The sequence below is a fragment of the Aulostomus chinensis genome, chromosome 13 (genome assembly GCF_037954235.1).
Source record: "Aulostomus chinensis isolate RoL2024-O1b breed Wild chromosome 13, RoL_Achi_v1.0, whole genome shotgun sequence".
Classification (NCBI taxonomy): Eukaryota; Metazoa; Chordata; class Actinopteri; order Syngnathiformes; family Aulostomidae; genus Aulostomus; species Aulostomus chinensis.
The window spans coordinates 6,875,001-6,887,500 of NC_141332.1; the positions used below are offsets into that span (position 1 = coordinate 6,875,001).

The following is a 12,500-nucleotide window of genomic DNA, read 5'->3' on the forward strand; positions in this document are numbered from 1 at the left end:
TGCTTCCTCTCTGCGCCGCTCACTGACCTCTGTGTCTCGGCGTCCCTACCTCCTCCTCCTCCTCCTCCTGGACAGGCTCGCATCTGGCGTTGTGCGATGTGCAGAGCTTGAATATGGCATGCAAAGATGGTTTCTGCCAAGACGAAGGAGATGGTGACAGCGCGGCGCCCCGCTTCCCTCCGGACGCTCCTCTGCTTCTTCTGCCTGGTGACCTGGTGAGTCCTGGTTCCTCGGTCCCGGTGCCGAAGCTCTGACCTCCAGCCTTTCCTCTGAAGGCTGAACTTGTGTTCTCTGCCCCGCAGCGCGGAGCGAGCCAGCGGCCAAACCAGGAGGGATGAGCGCATCTACCCGGAGAATTTCACTCGCATCTTAGACCGACTCCTTGACGGCTACGACAACAGGCTGCGGCCCGGGTTCGGCGGTACGTGGAACCCGTGTGTGTGTGTGTGTGGGGGGGGGGGGGGGCGCTCTGAAAGTCCAGCTCAAAAGTTCAGTAAAGATTTGACGGGCAGAAACAGACGCAACAGAAGTTAGGCGTCTGTTTGACCTTTCCTGTATCAGCAGATCGATAATACCGTAAAGTGACGTCATCTAACCGGCACAGTTATTTGTCAGTGACAGGTGTGTGATGACGCGGTCGGAGCAAGCTCTCCAGGTGTTCTGTCTCGCGCGTTTGAGCGAATCGGGTTCTTTCATCCTGCTGCTGGACAAATGCGTGACGCGCAGTTGAAGTGCTAAAAGTGCGGATTACTTGTTGTCGCCGGTGCGCGCATGGCTCCGCCGCCCCCCCCCCCCCCCCCCAGCTGGATTATGTTTCACGTCGTTAAGCTGTTTCCTGCTTCCATTACGCGGCGCGTGTCTCCTAGGGTGACCCCTGACCCCCCCCCCCCCCACATACACACACACACACACACACACACACTCTCGTCTTCTGCTCCTCCGCAGGTCCCGTGACTGAGGTGAAGACGGACATCTACGTGACGAGCTTCGGGCCTGTCTCGGACGTGGAGATGGTGGGTGGCCCGTGAACTCTCAGAACTCTTTGGCATCAAACTCCAGGAGAAAATCTGGGGTTTTGTTTTTGATTTGAGAGGGAAAGCAGACCAAGAGGTGAAGCAGGTTCCCACTGGGGGAGGCAGTTTGGGTGCTAAAACCAGGAAACCCAAAGACGTGGAGCCTAACACGCCATGTCGTCCTCATTTTGTTAAAGTTTGTTTTATATCAGCATAAAAAGACAAATAATAAAGAATCATTCAGTACCTGGAAGTTAAGTCAAGTATCCTCACAGGTTCCGGACTGGAACCACAGCCAGAACAGAGTTTTAGCTAACATCCACACTGTGTTTCGATGCTTTGAGTAATGACCGGGGTGTGGGTGCTGTCTGACCTGTCCCAGGAGTACACCATGGACGTGTTCTTTCGGCAGACCTGGGTGGACCGCAGGCTGATGTACGAGGGCCCCATTGAGATTCTCAGATTGAACAACTTGATGGTGACCAAAGTTTGGACACCAGACACGTTCTTCAGGAACGGCAAGAAGTCGGTGGCGCACAACATGACGGCCCCCAACAAGCTGTTCCGCATCATGAAGAATGGAACCATTCTTTACACCATGAGGTGCTCCGCCCACCGTCGCTGATACGCATTAAACACAACACCTGCAACACACCTTGTGAGAGCAGAGTTGTCCACTCTCATGCTGTCAGTGTTTGTGTTCCCTTCAGCAGCAGAGGAAGGATGCCTAGATTCAGGGATGTGGTGTTGCCGCCAACATTGTTGTGTGACTTGAGTTTAACCTTTGTTCCAACTGCACCGTGTAGCTTGCGTCCAGGCCTGACCACCAGGACAGATAACGCTAGCTGACTGATTAGCACTGAGGAAAGCAGAGCAGCTGTCAAAGCGGCTTGGAGGCGTGAAGTTTCCATGAGCTTTGTAAAGTTCGGTGTTTGTTTACTGCGTCGCTGTCGTCTCCTGCACCAGGTTGACCATTAGCGCCGAGTGTCCCATGAAGCTGGTGGACTTCCCCATGGACGGACATGCATGTCCCCTCAAGTTTGGAAGCTGTAAGTGCTCTGTGTGTGTGTGTGTGTGTGTGTGTGTGTGTGTGTGTGTGTGTGTGTGTGTGTGTTTTCAGCTGTGTATTTCACTTCCTGTCTGTGACTCTCCATTTTCACCCTGGACGTTTGTGGCATTCCGGTTCTGTGCTTTGACCAGACTGCAGCGGTGACTCGCCCAGCTAGCAGTTCAGCTGTCATCAGCTGCGGTGCATCAAGCATGTGTTTGTCCATTTTCAATCATACAAACTAAATTCAGTGGATGTCACTGAACCGTCTGCTGTGGCTTCAGGACAAACCTGAAGCTGTCGAATGAAAGATGAGCGATAGAACACACAACCGTTCTCTGAGCTGCTGCACCTCCTCATCTCCTTTTTGTTTTCAGTTACTTTTTTAAAGCCACCATCACAAATGCCACATCAGAGTTTTGGAAGTCAGAGTTTCTCAGAAGAAAAATTCTCCCCTGCTTTGTTGGACCAAAACTCCCCAAAATTCCGAAGGCTTGGTCATGTGACTCGTCTCAGTCCGGCACTGAAATGGATTCGTTGCTGAAAAGGAGGACTGCTGAGTAGCCGAGCGCTTTGTCAGACACAAAGCAACTGACTGCTAATACTAAATAATGAAGTATTTCATTCTTGCATTGAGCAGTGAACAATGGAGCCCTCACTCAGTGTTTTTAGGGCTCCAGCGGTCAGCAGAAACAGCTTATCTCAAATAAAGTAGCTCCTCAAACAGAGCTGCTCATTCTTATCAGGCAAAAGCAGTGATTTGAAGATTACATCTGCCAGAGACGGGATGGAAAAGAAAAAGGGTTTCCCTTTGCACTTGCCCAATGCTCCATCAATTACCCCGTGTGATGACATTGTTCGAGGACAAATTTCCATTTCACAGTTATTGTTATCCTCCTGCCCCTCGTCTTCCTCCCTCCATCACCCTGCGCTGCTGCTGCTCGCCTCCAGCAGGAGGAAGTGACCAGGGATCTGATGCAGCCTGAAGTGAAGGAAAGGTCAGAATCCCTTCCTCGGCCTCAGGACAGCACAGACCTATGCAGCTATTTCCATAGCTGGTGTGTGTGTGTGTGTGTGTGTGTGTGTCTGTGTGTCTGTGTGCATTTTCCTTCTCTGCTGTGCCTTCATTTTCCCTCCATCCCTCCTTCTCTCTCCCTCTTTTTCTGTTCCTCCATCTGGGCTTGTGTGCACAGGCACCGAGTTCCACTTGGTGACACACCAGAGTCATTTCACTTTGGCAGCACAGTTGGTGTTCAGTCCCACAGGGAGGGGCAGGCAAAGACAGCTGTCATTTTGGTGTGCATCCATCGAGTAGCCAGCCTCACTAGCGCACACACACACACACACACACACACACACACACACACACACACACACACACACACTCAACACAAATGTCCCCAAGTCACTGCAACTTTTGATGATGTCACCACACCAATCAATGACAGAAAGCACTGTGCTCCTACTTTATCACAAAAACAATGAATGGTTCCCTCCAGAGCCGTGCTGGACCTCAAGCTGTGTACTGATAGGATTCAGTGTCTCAACTGAACACGTTTTCGTGTGGTGGCATGTTCACGTCCTCTGTTCAAAGCTGTAATGAGCACTTTTTTCTCCCCTAACTGGAATCGAGCATAGTTACAACCCAGTAAATGGAAGTTATAATCAAGTGTCCACTGGTGAGAGGGGCAGTGTGGCTACACATCCTGTCAGAAACACTGCGTTTTACTTTGGCAGCAGGTACAATCTACAGATGATGCCCCCTGCTGTGTTACTCAAGGAACTACAATTGATACAGATTGATGGGAATGCTACTTGCGAACTAGCAGGCGAGCAGCCCAACCTGGTGACAGAGCTTGGAACGTGCATGGAGCAACACAGGGACGGGAATGCATGCTAATCTGTTAGCTTCTGCTGGCTCACCTTCAAATCAGCACCAAAGGTTCAGGTTTTTAACACCAAATCCTGTACCAGAGTGGAAGGGTGGAAGGACAGGTTCCAAGGAGACGTGAGAGATCAGGCAGGAACCAAGGATCTAATCTCTGCTGTCTCAGATGTGCTTGTTCATGGAGGATTGTTGGGTGGAGGTTCATTGAAGGAGGGAGGTTCTCCACCTGCTCTACTAGGAGGGAGGTTCTACACCTGCTCTACTAGGAGGGAGGTTCTACACCTGCTCTACTAGGAGAGAGGTTCTACACCTTCTCTACTAGGAGAGAGGTTCTACACCTGCTCTGCTAGGAGAGAGGTTCTACACCTGCTCGACTAGGAGGAGTGTCCTCCACCTGCTCTGCTAGGAGGGAGGTTCTACCCCTTGCTCTACGAGGAGGGAGGTTCTACACCTGCTCTGCTAGGAGAGAGGTTCTACACCTGCTCTGCTAGGAGGGAGGTTCTACACCTGCTCTTCTCGAAGGGAGGTTCTACACCTGCTCTGCTAGGAGGGAGGTTCTACACCTGCTCTACTCGGAGGGAGGTTCTACTCCTGCTCTACTAGGAGGGAGCTTCTACTCCTGCTGGATTAAGGGAGCTTCTACACCTGCTCTACTAGGAGGGAAGTTCTACACCTGCTCTACAAGGAGGGAAGTTCTACACCTGCTCTACTAGGAGGGAGGTTCTACTCCTGTTCTACTAGGAGGGAGCTTCTACACCTGCTGGATTAAGGGAGCTTCTACACCTGCTCTACTAGGAGGGAAGTTCTACACCTGCTCTACTAGGAGGGAGGTTCTACACCTGCTCTACTAGGAGGGAGGTTCTACACCTGCTCTACTCGGAGGGAGGTTCTACACCTGCTCTACTAGGAGGGAGGTTCTACTCCTGCTCTACGAGGAGGGAGGTTCTACACCCGCTGGATTGAGGGAGGTTCTACACCTGCTCTACTAGGAGGGAGGTTCTACTCCTGCTCTACTCGGAGGGAGGTTCTACACCTGCTGGATAAGTCTGAATTCTTGCTTGTGTTGTACGTCGCTTTGGACAAAAGCGTCTGCTAAATGAAATTGTAGAATTGTAGGGAGGTTCTACTCCTGCTCTACTAGGAGGGAGGTTCTACACCTGCTGGATTGAGGGAGGCTCTACACCTGCTGGATTGAGGGAGGTTCTAAACCTGCTCTGCTAGGAGGGAGGCTCTACACCTGCTGGATTGAGGGATGGAGGGATTTGGAGACACAAACACACAAACCTGACTGGACTTGACAAGTCCATTATATGAAAATACCAGGCTGTCAGTATCAGGACCAGTTAAGAGCCCAGTTTGTCTTCTCTGTTGGATCCCTGCTTTTTTAAACCGCCATCCGTCAACTGACTGCTGAGGTTTTCCGAGACATTTCTTGCATCTTTTTAGCGTCGCTGCTGTGGCCAAGCGTTGTGGACGCTGCAGCATCACTGCAGGTGCACTGGCGAGGGAATGGCGTCAAATAAGACAACATGAAGACCCCTGGTGTACTGTGTAAAATTGTACCTCAGCCATTTCCACTACTGCTGAACAGAAGCTCAGTTCACTCAAGGAAACTTTTCCAGGCAGTTCCTGCGTTTCTTCTAAGGAAAGGTTGCAGCAGCTCGTGGTTAGAAGCAGAATTCACAAATGTGACGGTGGACCAGAACAGAAATTGCATTATGATGTTGCTAATACAAAACATAAACACACCTACTCGAGACCACTTGTGTTGCTGTCTGCCCACAGATGCTTATCCAAAAACAGAGATGATCTATACTTGGACCAAAGGGCCCAAGCACTCGGTGGAGGTCCCCCCCGAGTCCTCCAGCCTTGTCCAGTATGACCTCATCGGCCAGACGGTGTCCAGCGAAACCATTAAATCAATCACGGGTGAGAGCCACCGCTCATTCTGGTGCCGTTTTCACTTTATGTACACAAAGCCATGTTTATATGTTTATTTTATTGGGATAGATATGATTAGTGTGTATTAGAGATGCATTTGTTTGGGAGGGAACGTCTCAGGTAACGAATGTTGCATCAGTTTCCTGAACTAGCCAGAGTCGCCAGAGGTTAACTTCCCTCTGTTGTCCCTCGTGGACGGTCCCAGTAACAAGTTTAAAGTTAAGACTAGGGATGTCACGAGAACCGATACTTGCGGTGCCATTTGGTTCGAAAACTACAAAACATAGACAATACCCATTTCTTTTAGGTACCAGAGGTACCGGGGCCAGTGTTGGAATCAGTTCTGCGCCTCTTCTCAACTAAAGTAGACGAGGTTTCCAGTCGCTGGGCTACTAACATTCAGAAGTAGGAGGTGATGAAACATGGCATAAGAAAAACTACATCAAAGATGGCCGCTGCGGCTGATGTGACTGCCCCGCACCTAGTAGAAAAACAGGCACCAAGGGTCGTTGAGTCTGGAGGTGTTTAGCATGCGAGGCAGATGAGAGTGGCGGTTTTATCAGTCCCCAGAGGGCCGTAGGCAGACGATGCTACCGATGCCGCAGACAAAGCGGGACAATACCTCCACTTTAGCAAAACACCTGACAGACCGTCATCGGGTTTGTTTAAATACCCTCCAAAGAATGAACTGTTTTTCATCTGTCATTCTGAAACCCACGTCACGTGATGTTTGTGATGGTGAGCACATTTTACAGTGGCTTATGTTAGGTAGCTTTTGCTGTAGTTTTAATTTTAGCCTAGCACTGTTGGAGTACCTCGTAGTCATGCACCCTCCGTTCGAAGGAAAGAGAAGGAGAGTGTGTGTCTTGTCAAAGCTCGTGTCAATATTGGTATTGAGAATGGTGTCATTTTACTGGTATCGGCACCGACTATTACAGTCTTGGTATCGTGACACCCCTAGTCCGCCTGTATGTCATATATATATCATATCATATATATCATACTTCGGTCATTCAGCGTATGCCATGTATGCGGCCTGGTGCAGGTCTGAGCTGCAGCTGGAGCCTGGGTGGGGGACATCAGGAGAGCAGCATCAGGAGTTAAGACATTTCAGAGGATGAGGAAGCCAGGTGTCCCTCTGGGTGCACATGGACGGTTTCCTGTCCACCTCTGTGCTCCATGATATCTGTCTGCCTGTAACTTGAGATTGTTTGTTCATCAAACTTATTCCTTTTCTGATCCTCCAGGTGAATATGTGGTGATGTCGGTCTTCTTCCACTTGAAACGTAAAATGGGCTACTTCATGATTCAGACGTATATCCCCTGCATAATGACAGTAATCCTCTCCCAAGTGTCCTTCTGGATAAATAAAGAGTCAGTCCCGGCACGCACAGTCTTCGGTATGTAGACCTCATCCTATACAGCCTTCTGTTCTCCAAGTTGATTTGACGGATTTGTGATTTGTTTTAAAACCGATGGAAAAGCAAGAAAAAGGAGCATCTTCTCAGCAGAAAATCTTCATCTGCAGCTTCCAGTAATCAGGTTCTATGACACAGATATCCAGAGGAGGGACAGCACTGTGTCCCCAGGTGGATGGACATGTCATCTCCCATACAAATTATACTCTTAACTTTTGCTTTCAGAAGAATTCAAAACATCCATCTATAAAGTCATTTTACAGAATATAATTCAGATTCCAGCATAGAACAGAAAGGCGCAGTCTGATCCAAACCTATCTGAATCCAGTTTTCTGAATTTGAATCTGAATGAAGACCTAGAACCTGGAAAAAGGTCTGTGGTTCACACAAGTTTAGGATAGTTTCACATTTGGCTCTGTGGCATAAAATACGTCAGTAAATACAACATTTAAATATCAAAACTAAAGGACATGTCAGCTGTTGTCAAGGGTTCAATTAAAATCCTTCATTCGTAGAGATTTTAAGAGCTGTCTCGTTCTTCCACAAACTCCATGAACAGCCCACTGCTGTTGCTGGAGGAACCACGGAGGAACCACGGCACCCCTCCATCCTGGAAACATGTATTTCCTGGAACATTTTGTCATATTCTGTCAAATTGCTTTATTATTCATCATTTCTTCTTTACAGTTGCTTTTAGTGGCTCGTGACCCACTTGTGCTTGCAGTTCCCCTGGTGCAAAGTTTGGGGTGTTGGTCTAAAAATAAACTTGCTGAAAGTGGACCAGTGGTGCTGCTCTGGTGGTTTCCGGCCACATCCCCTCCACTGGGTTGGTGAGCAGTCATGAATGGCACCGTTGAAGTTCTCTGGATGGGGAAGTGTTTGTATCTGATCTCAGGAGGTGAGAGGGAAGGGAGTCATGTGACCAACACAACCACCCTAGGACTGTCTCTCTGTGGGCCATGTTGTTCAATGCAGTATCAGTGCTGCTCAACTCCAGGTCACTTATGATCATAAACCCTTAATAATGATTAACAGTGAGCTGATACAAACAGCTGATTGGGTTCCTCTGAAGGGGGGCTGGCCTGGGCTGCTGCCAATTTGCATAAAGTTTGACTCTGCTTCACCTCGTTGCTCTTGCTGCTGACATGGCTTCTGAAGCTTTGCGTCACCAGCTGTCGCTGAAAATAAATGACTGCCTGCTGCTTTTGTTGCTCAGGAATCTTTTGGTATGAGTCCTTGGTTAGTCACGGTTAGTAATGTTCCAATCAGCCACAGCCAGCAGGTGTGTGTGTGTGTGTGTGTGTGTGGTGTTTAGAGCTGGAGGCGGATGCTAGGCTAGCTGCTAGCTAGTTCCTGTCTTCACAACCAGTGAGTTCTATCACCTCTGAGCTGCTGCAGCTGCTGCTAGTCTACAGACGTGATCAAAATCCATATTCTCATTGACCTCTGATGAGTTTGTTCCCTAAACTGCTTAAAGAGCGTGGTGCAGGTTAGAGGCTCCTGTCCATTCAGGTGGAGGGACACGAAGCGTGACCTCGAGTGTTGTTTTTTTTGTTGTTGTTGTTGTTGTTTTTGTGCTTTTATTTTGGAATCGTGGAGCCAAAGCTGTGACAGTTTCAGGAGGCTGTAAATAATCATGCTCACGCATATGATGACCAGAACCTCATATTCATGTGAGGGGGTCCAGGAGAGGAGGACCAGGACTTCCTGCTGTCTTTTATTTGAGTCATTCACGTGAGCTTGAACCATCGATGGTTCAGTCACCTCAACATCAGTCCTTCACGCTTGGGTGTCTCTGTGCTCATGGGAAAGAGACGGGAATACTGCACATAATCAATCATATCATTTTACCTCGATGTCACTTACATTAGCGACCAATCACTGAGCTGCTGGCTAGGGTGCTGGCTGGCCTCCAGTGAGTAGCCAGCATGCTAGCTAGCTGCTAGCTCAGCCGGCGCGGCTCAGAGGAGCTCACATCTCCCATGACGTGTCAGCACCACTGTCACAAACAGCCCAGTCAGAGTAAGTCATCCTGAATCTCTCTGGTGAAACCCGTCAGACGTCTGAGCCTGATTCTACTCAACAGCCGCGCCTGCTAGCTTGCTAGAAGCTGCCTCCAGCTCCCGGTGGCTGGTCATGTAGCAGCTGCTGACGATATTGACTCATATTTGATGAATACTGGCGAACCTAGCAGCTGATTGACAACTGACAGCCACCTAGGTGATGGGTCGCCACCCTGCTGAGTAGGGTGGCAGCGGCGTATTCCTCCCGTGACAAAAGCCTCTCCAAAAAGAAAACATTTTTCCTCTGCATTTTACACCCAGATGTTTCAGGAAATATTAAATCCTGCCTTCAATCCAGCTGTGAACCTCATGAGCACGTGTGAGCTGCCCTGTGCTCTCCAACTGTTCTAGAAGATGAAGAAACAGGCACTCACCCTTCCGACCTTGGGACCCAGTTCCATGTCGTGGATGAACTCAAGTCACTCTAATCCATCACAATCATCGTAATTGTTTTTATTCAAATGTACATTTTAGAAGACAGACTCAATTAAGAGTGACAACATGAAAGTAGTGCAGTTTACTTAAATTGTCTGTTATTTATTTACATCCTGCTTGAGGGAGATCGGCAAGTTAGGTCTGACATTAGCCAGCTGTTGGTTTTACTGTGTCTAAGAATAGAAAACAAATAAAACATAAACTTCTAGATACGCAGGTTTCCAATATATCTATGAAGCACTCTGATTATGATCACAACAGCTTTATGTTGGAGGTTAACATCCTCAGTCTGTTGCCTCAAACTACAGTTCACCTATCAGTGTCCTCCAGCAGCTCTTGATTGACAGGTAATTATATGGCGGTCACGTCCGGTGCAGAGGATGAATTCATGTTGGCGAAGGACTCTGCAGCACATATTGTTCCAGATCGCCAACGTAAAGGGGATTTTCTCCAAATCACATTATTGCTATTGGTTGGTACGACCAAGGACGGTGCCGAGCTACAGGCTTACACTGCGGGCTCCTGCCTCTCCAGGAGACACACATGACCTTGCACACACCAGCCCAGGTCTTGGTTCGGTTCCATGGTCCCTCTTACTGTGACATTCAGGCCTGAGACAGGCCGTCCTTTAGCCCTCCGGTGCACCAACAGTTATCCAGCCTGAACTCGCCTTTGTTGTGATCCATACTCCAGGCTACTGCTTGCTCTGGAGGGCAAAACATCACATTTCTTTATGCAGATCAGATGTTAGTCATGCTAATAGTATTTGAAGGTAGAGTTGCCCTACCTGCAGGCGCAAATACACCCACTGAATTAAGCATGAAAACTCAATGAGGAGGAAAGTTCTTCGGTCCCAGTGGAACAAGCCGACACTGACATGAGTTATGTGGACAAAATATGAAGAACGCAGTACAGTTACACAGCAGCAAGCTAGCACATCTAAATGAGAGGTTTCCAAAGGTGCTTGTAGCGCATGGCTGGTTCACTTAACAACCTTTTCAGGTGGTGCAGGTGACAGTGGTGCAGCTCCGAGCAGCGGTGTTGGTCCGTGACCTCGAGTGTAATGACTGCCTGTTCATTCACTCTCAGGGAGGCGGAGGTTCTGCGTCCTGATGAAGCAGCGGCAGCTCACGAGCCTCTGATGCTGCAGAGAAGATCCTCATCTCCTTTCACTGTCAGGGGGACGGAACTCTTCCATCATCGGCTGTGGCTGTCTGCTGTGACGAGCTGGATGGTGGTTGGTGGTTGATGATGGTGGTGGTTGATGTGAGTTGATAGTGGTTGATGGTTGATGGCAGCTGATGATGGTTGATGGTGGATGACAGTGATTGATAGTAGTTGTGGTTGTTGAAGGTTGATGGTGGTTGATGTTTGATGACTGGTTGCTGGAGCTTGATGGTTGATGATGGTGGCTGTCGGAGGTTGATGATGTTTATTAATGGTTGATGATGATGGTGGCTGATGTGGCGATTGATGGTTGACGATGACTGATGATGGTTGAGGATGGTGGCTGGTGGTTGATGATGGTTGATGATGTTGGTTAATGGTTGATGATGGTGGCTGGTGGCTGGTGGTAGTTGATGATGATTGATGATGGTTGATGATGTTGGTTAATGGTTGATGATGGTGGCTGGTGGTGGTTGATGATAATTGATGATGGTTGATGATGTTGGTTGATGGTTGATGATGGTGGCTGATGGTTGATGATGATTGATGATGGTTGCTGATGTTGGTTAATGGTTGATGATGGTGGCTGGTGGCTGGTGGTGGTTGATGATGATTGATGATGGTTGATGATGGTGGCTGATGGTTGATGATGATTGATGATGGTTGCTGATGTTGGTTGATGGTTGATGGTGGTTGATGGTTGATGATGCTGGTTGATGGTGGCTGGTGGTGGTTGATGATGGTTGCTGATGTTGGTTGATGGTTGATGATGTTGGTTGATGGTTGATGGTGGCTGGTGGTGGTTGATGATGATTGATGATGGTTGATGATGGTGGTTGATCGTTGATGGTGGTGGCTGATGGTGGCTGGTGGTGGTTGATGATGATTGATGATGGTTGCTGATGTTGGTTGATGGTTGATGATGGTGGCTGGTGGTGGTTGATGATGATTGATGATGGTTGATGATGGTGGTTGATCGTTGATGATGGTGGCTGATGGTGGCTGGTGGTGGTTGATGATGATTGATGATGGTTGATGATGGTGGTTGATCGTTGATGATGGTGGCTGATGGTGGCTGGTGGTGGTTGATGATGATTGATGATGGTTGATGATGGTGGTTGCTGCCAGTCAAAGCGTTTAGATAATTTGTGTCCCAATAAAGACATTTAGCAAGTGCCACAGCTTATTTTTTCACCTCCCTTCTATATAATCTACTTCCTGTCAAATAAACTTCATTTAATTTCATTTCAGTATTCTTGATGAGTCACCAGTCTATTGCTACACCAGTTTCCTGACCCAGTGCGATACTCTTAATTTTCATCCCACTGCAAACAACTGTCAATAAATGCCCCCCCCCCCCCCCCCCCCAAGACCCTTTCTCCAACAGAATTTGCAAGATTTTCTATCCAGCACGGTCAAGTTAGCAGGGGCTAATGGGCAGCCTGTGTTCATGTGGGAACCTGTTTGGTCTTGAATGTGAAGTACATTCATTTATTTAATATATGATGTCACATGGGTTTGATGTGC

The 12,500-nt window shown here is 48.6% G+C and overlaps 1 protein-coding gene across 1 annotated transcript in view; it reads left to right on the forward strand.

Moving 5' to 3' along the window:
* The window catches only part of gabra4 (gamma-aminobutyric acid type A receptor subunit alpha4), a 22,070-nt gene that overhangs the window by 180 nt on the left and 9,390 nt on the right, over window positions 1-12,500 (forward strand). The window contains exons 1-7 of the mRNA XM_086222895.1: window positions 1-215; window positions 303-421; window positions 946-1,013; window positions 1,396-1,616; window positions 1,980-2,062; window positions 5,735-5,878; window positions 7,138-7,290. The exon at window positions 1-215 is cut by the window's left edge and continues 180 nt beyond it. Of these exons, the coding sequence (XP_086079021.1) occupies window positions 127-215; window positions 303-421; window positions 946-1,013; window positions 1,396-1,616; window positions 1,980-2,062; window positions 5,735-5,878; window positions 7,138-7,290 (877 nt within the window). The 5' untranslated portion in view covers window positions 1-126. The remainder of the gene's footprint in view (window positions 216-302; window positions 422-945; window positions 1,014-1,395; window positions 1,617-1,979; window positions 2,063-5,734; window positions 5,879-7,137; window positions 7,291-12,500) is intronic.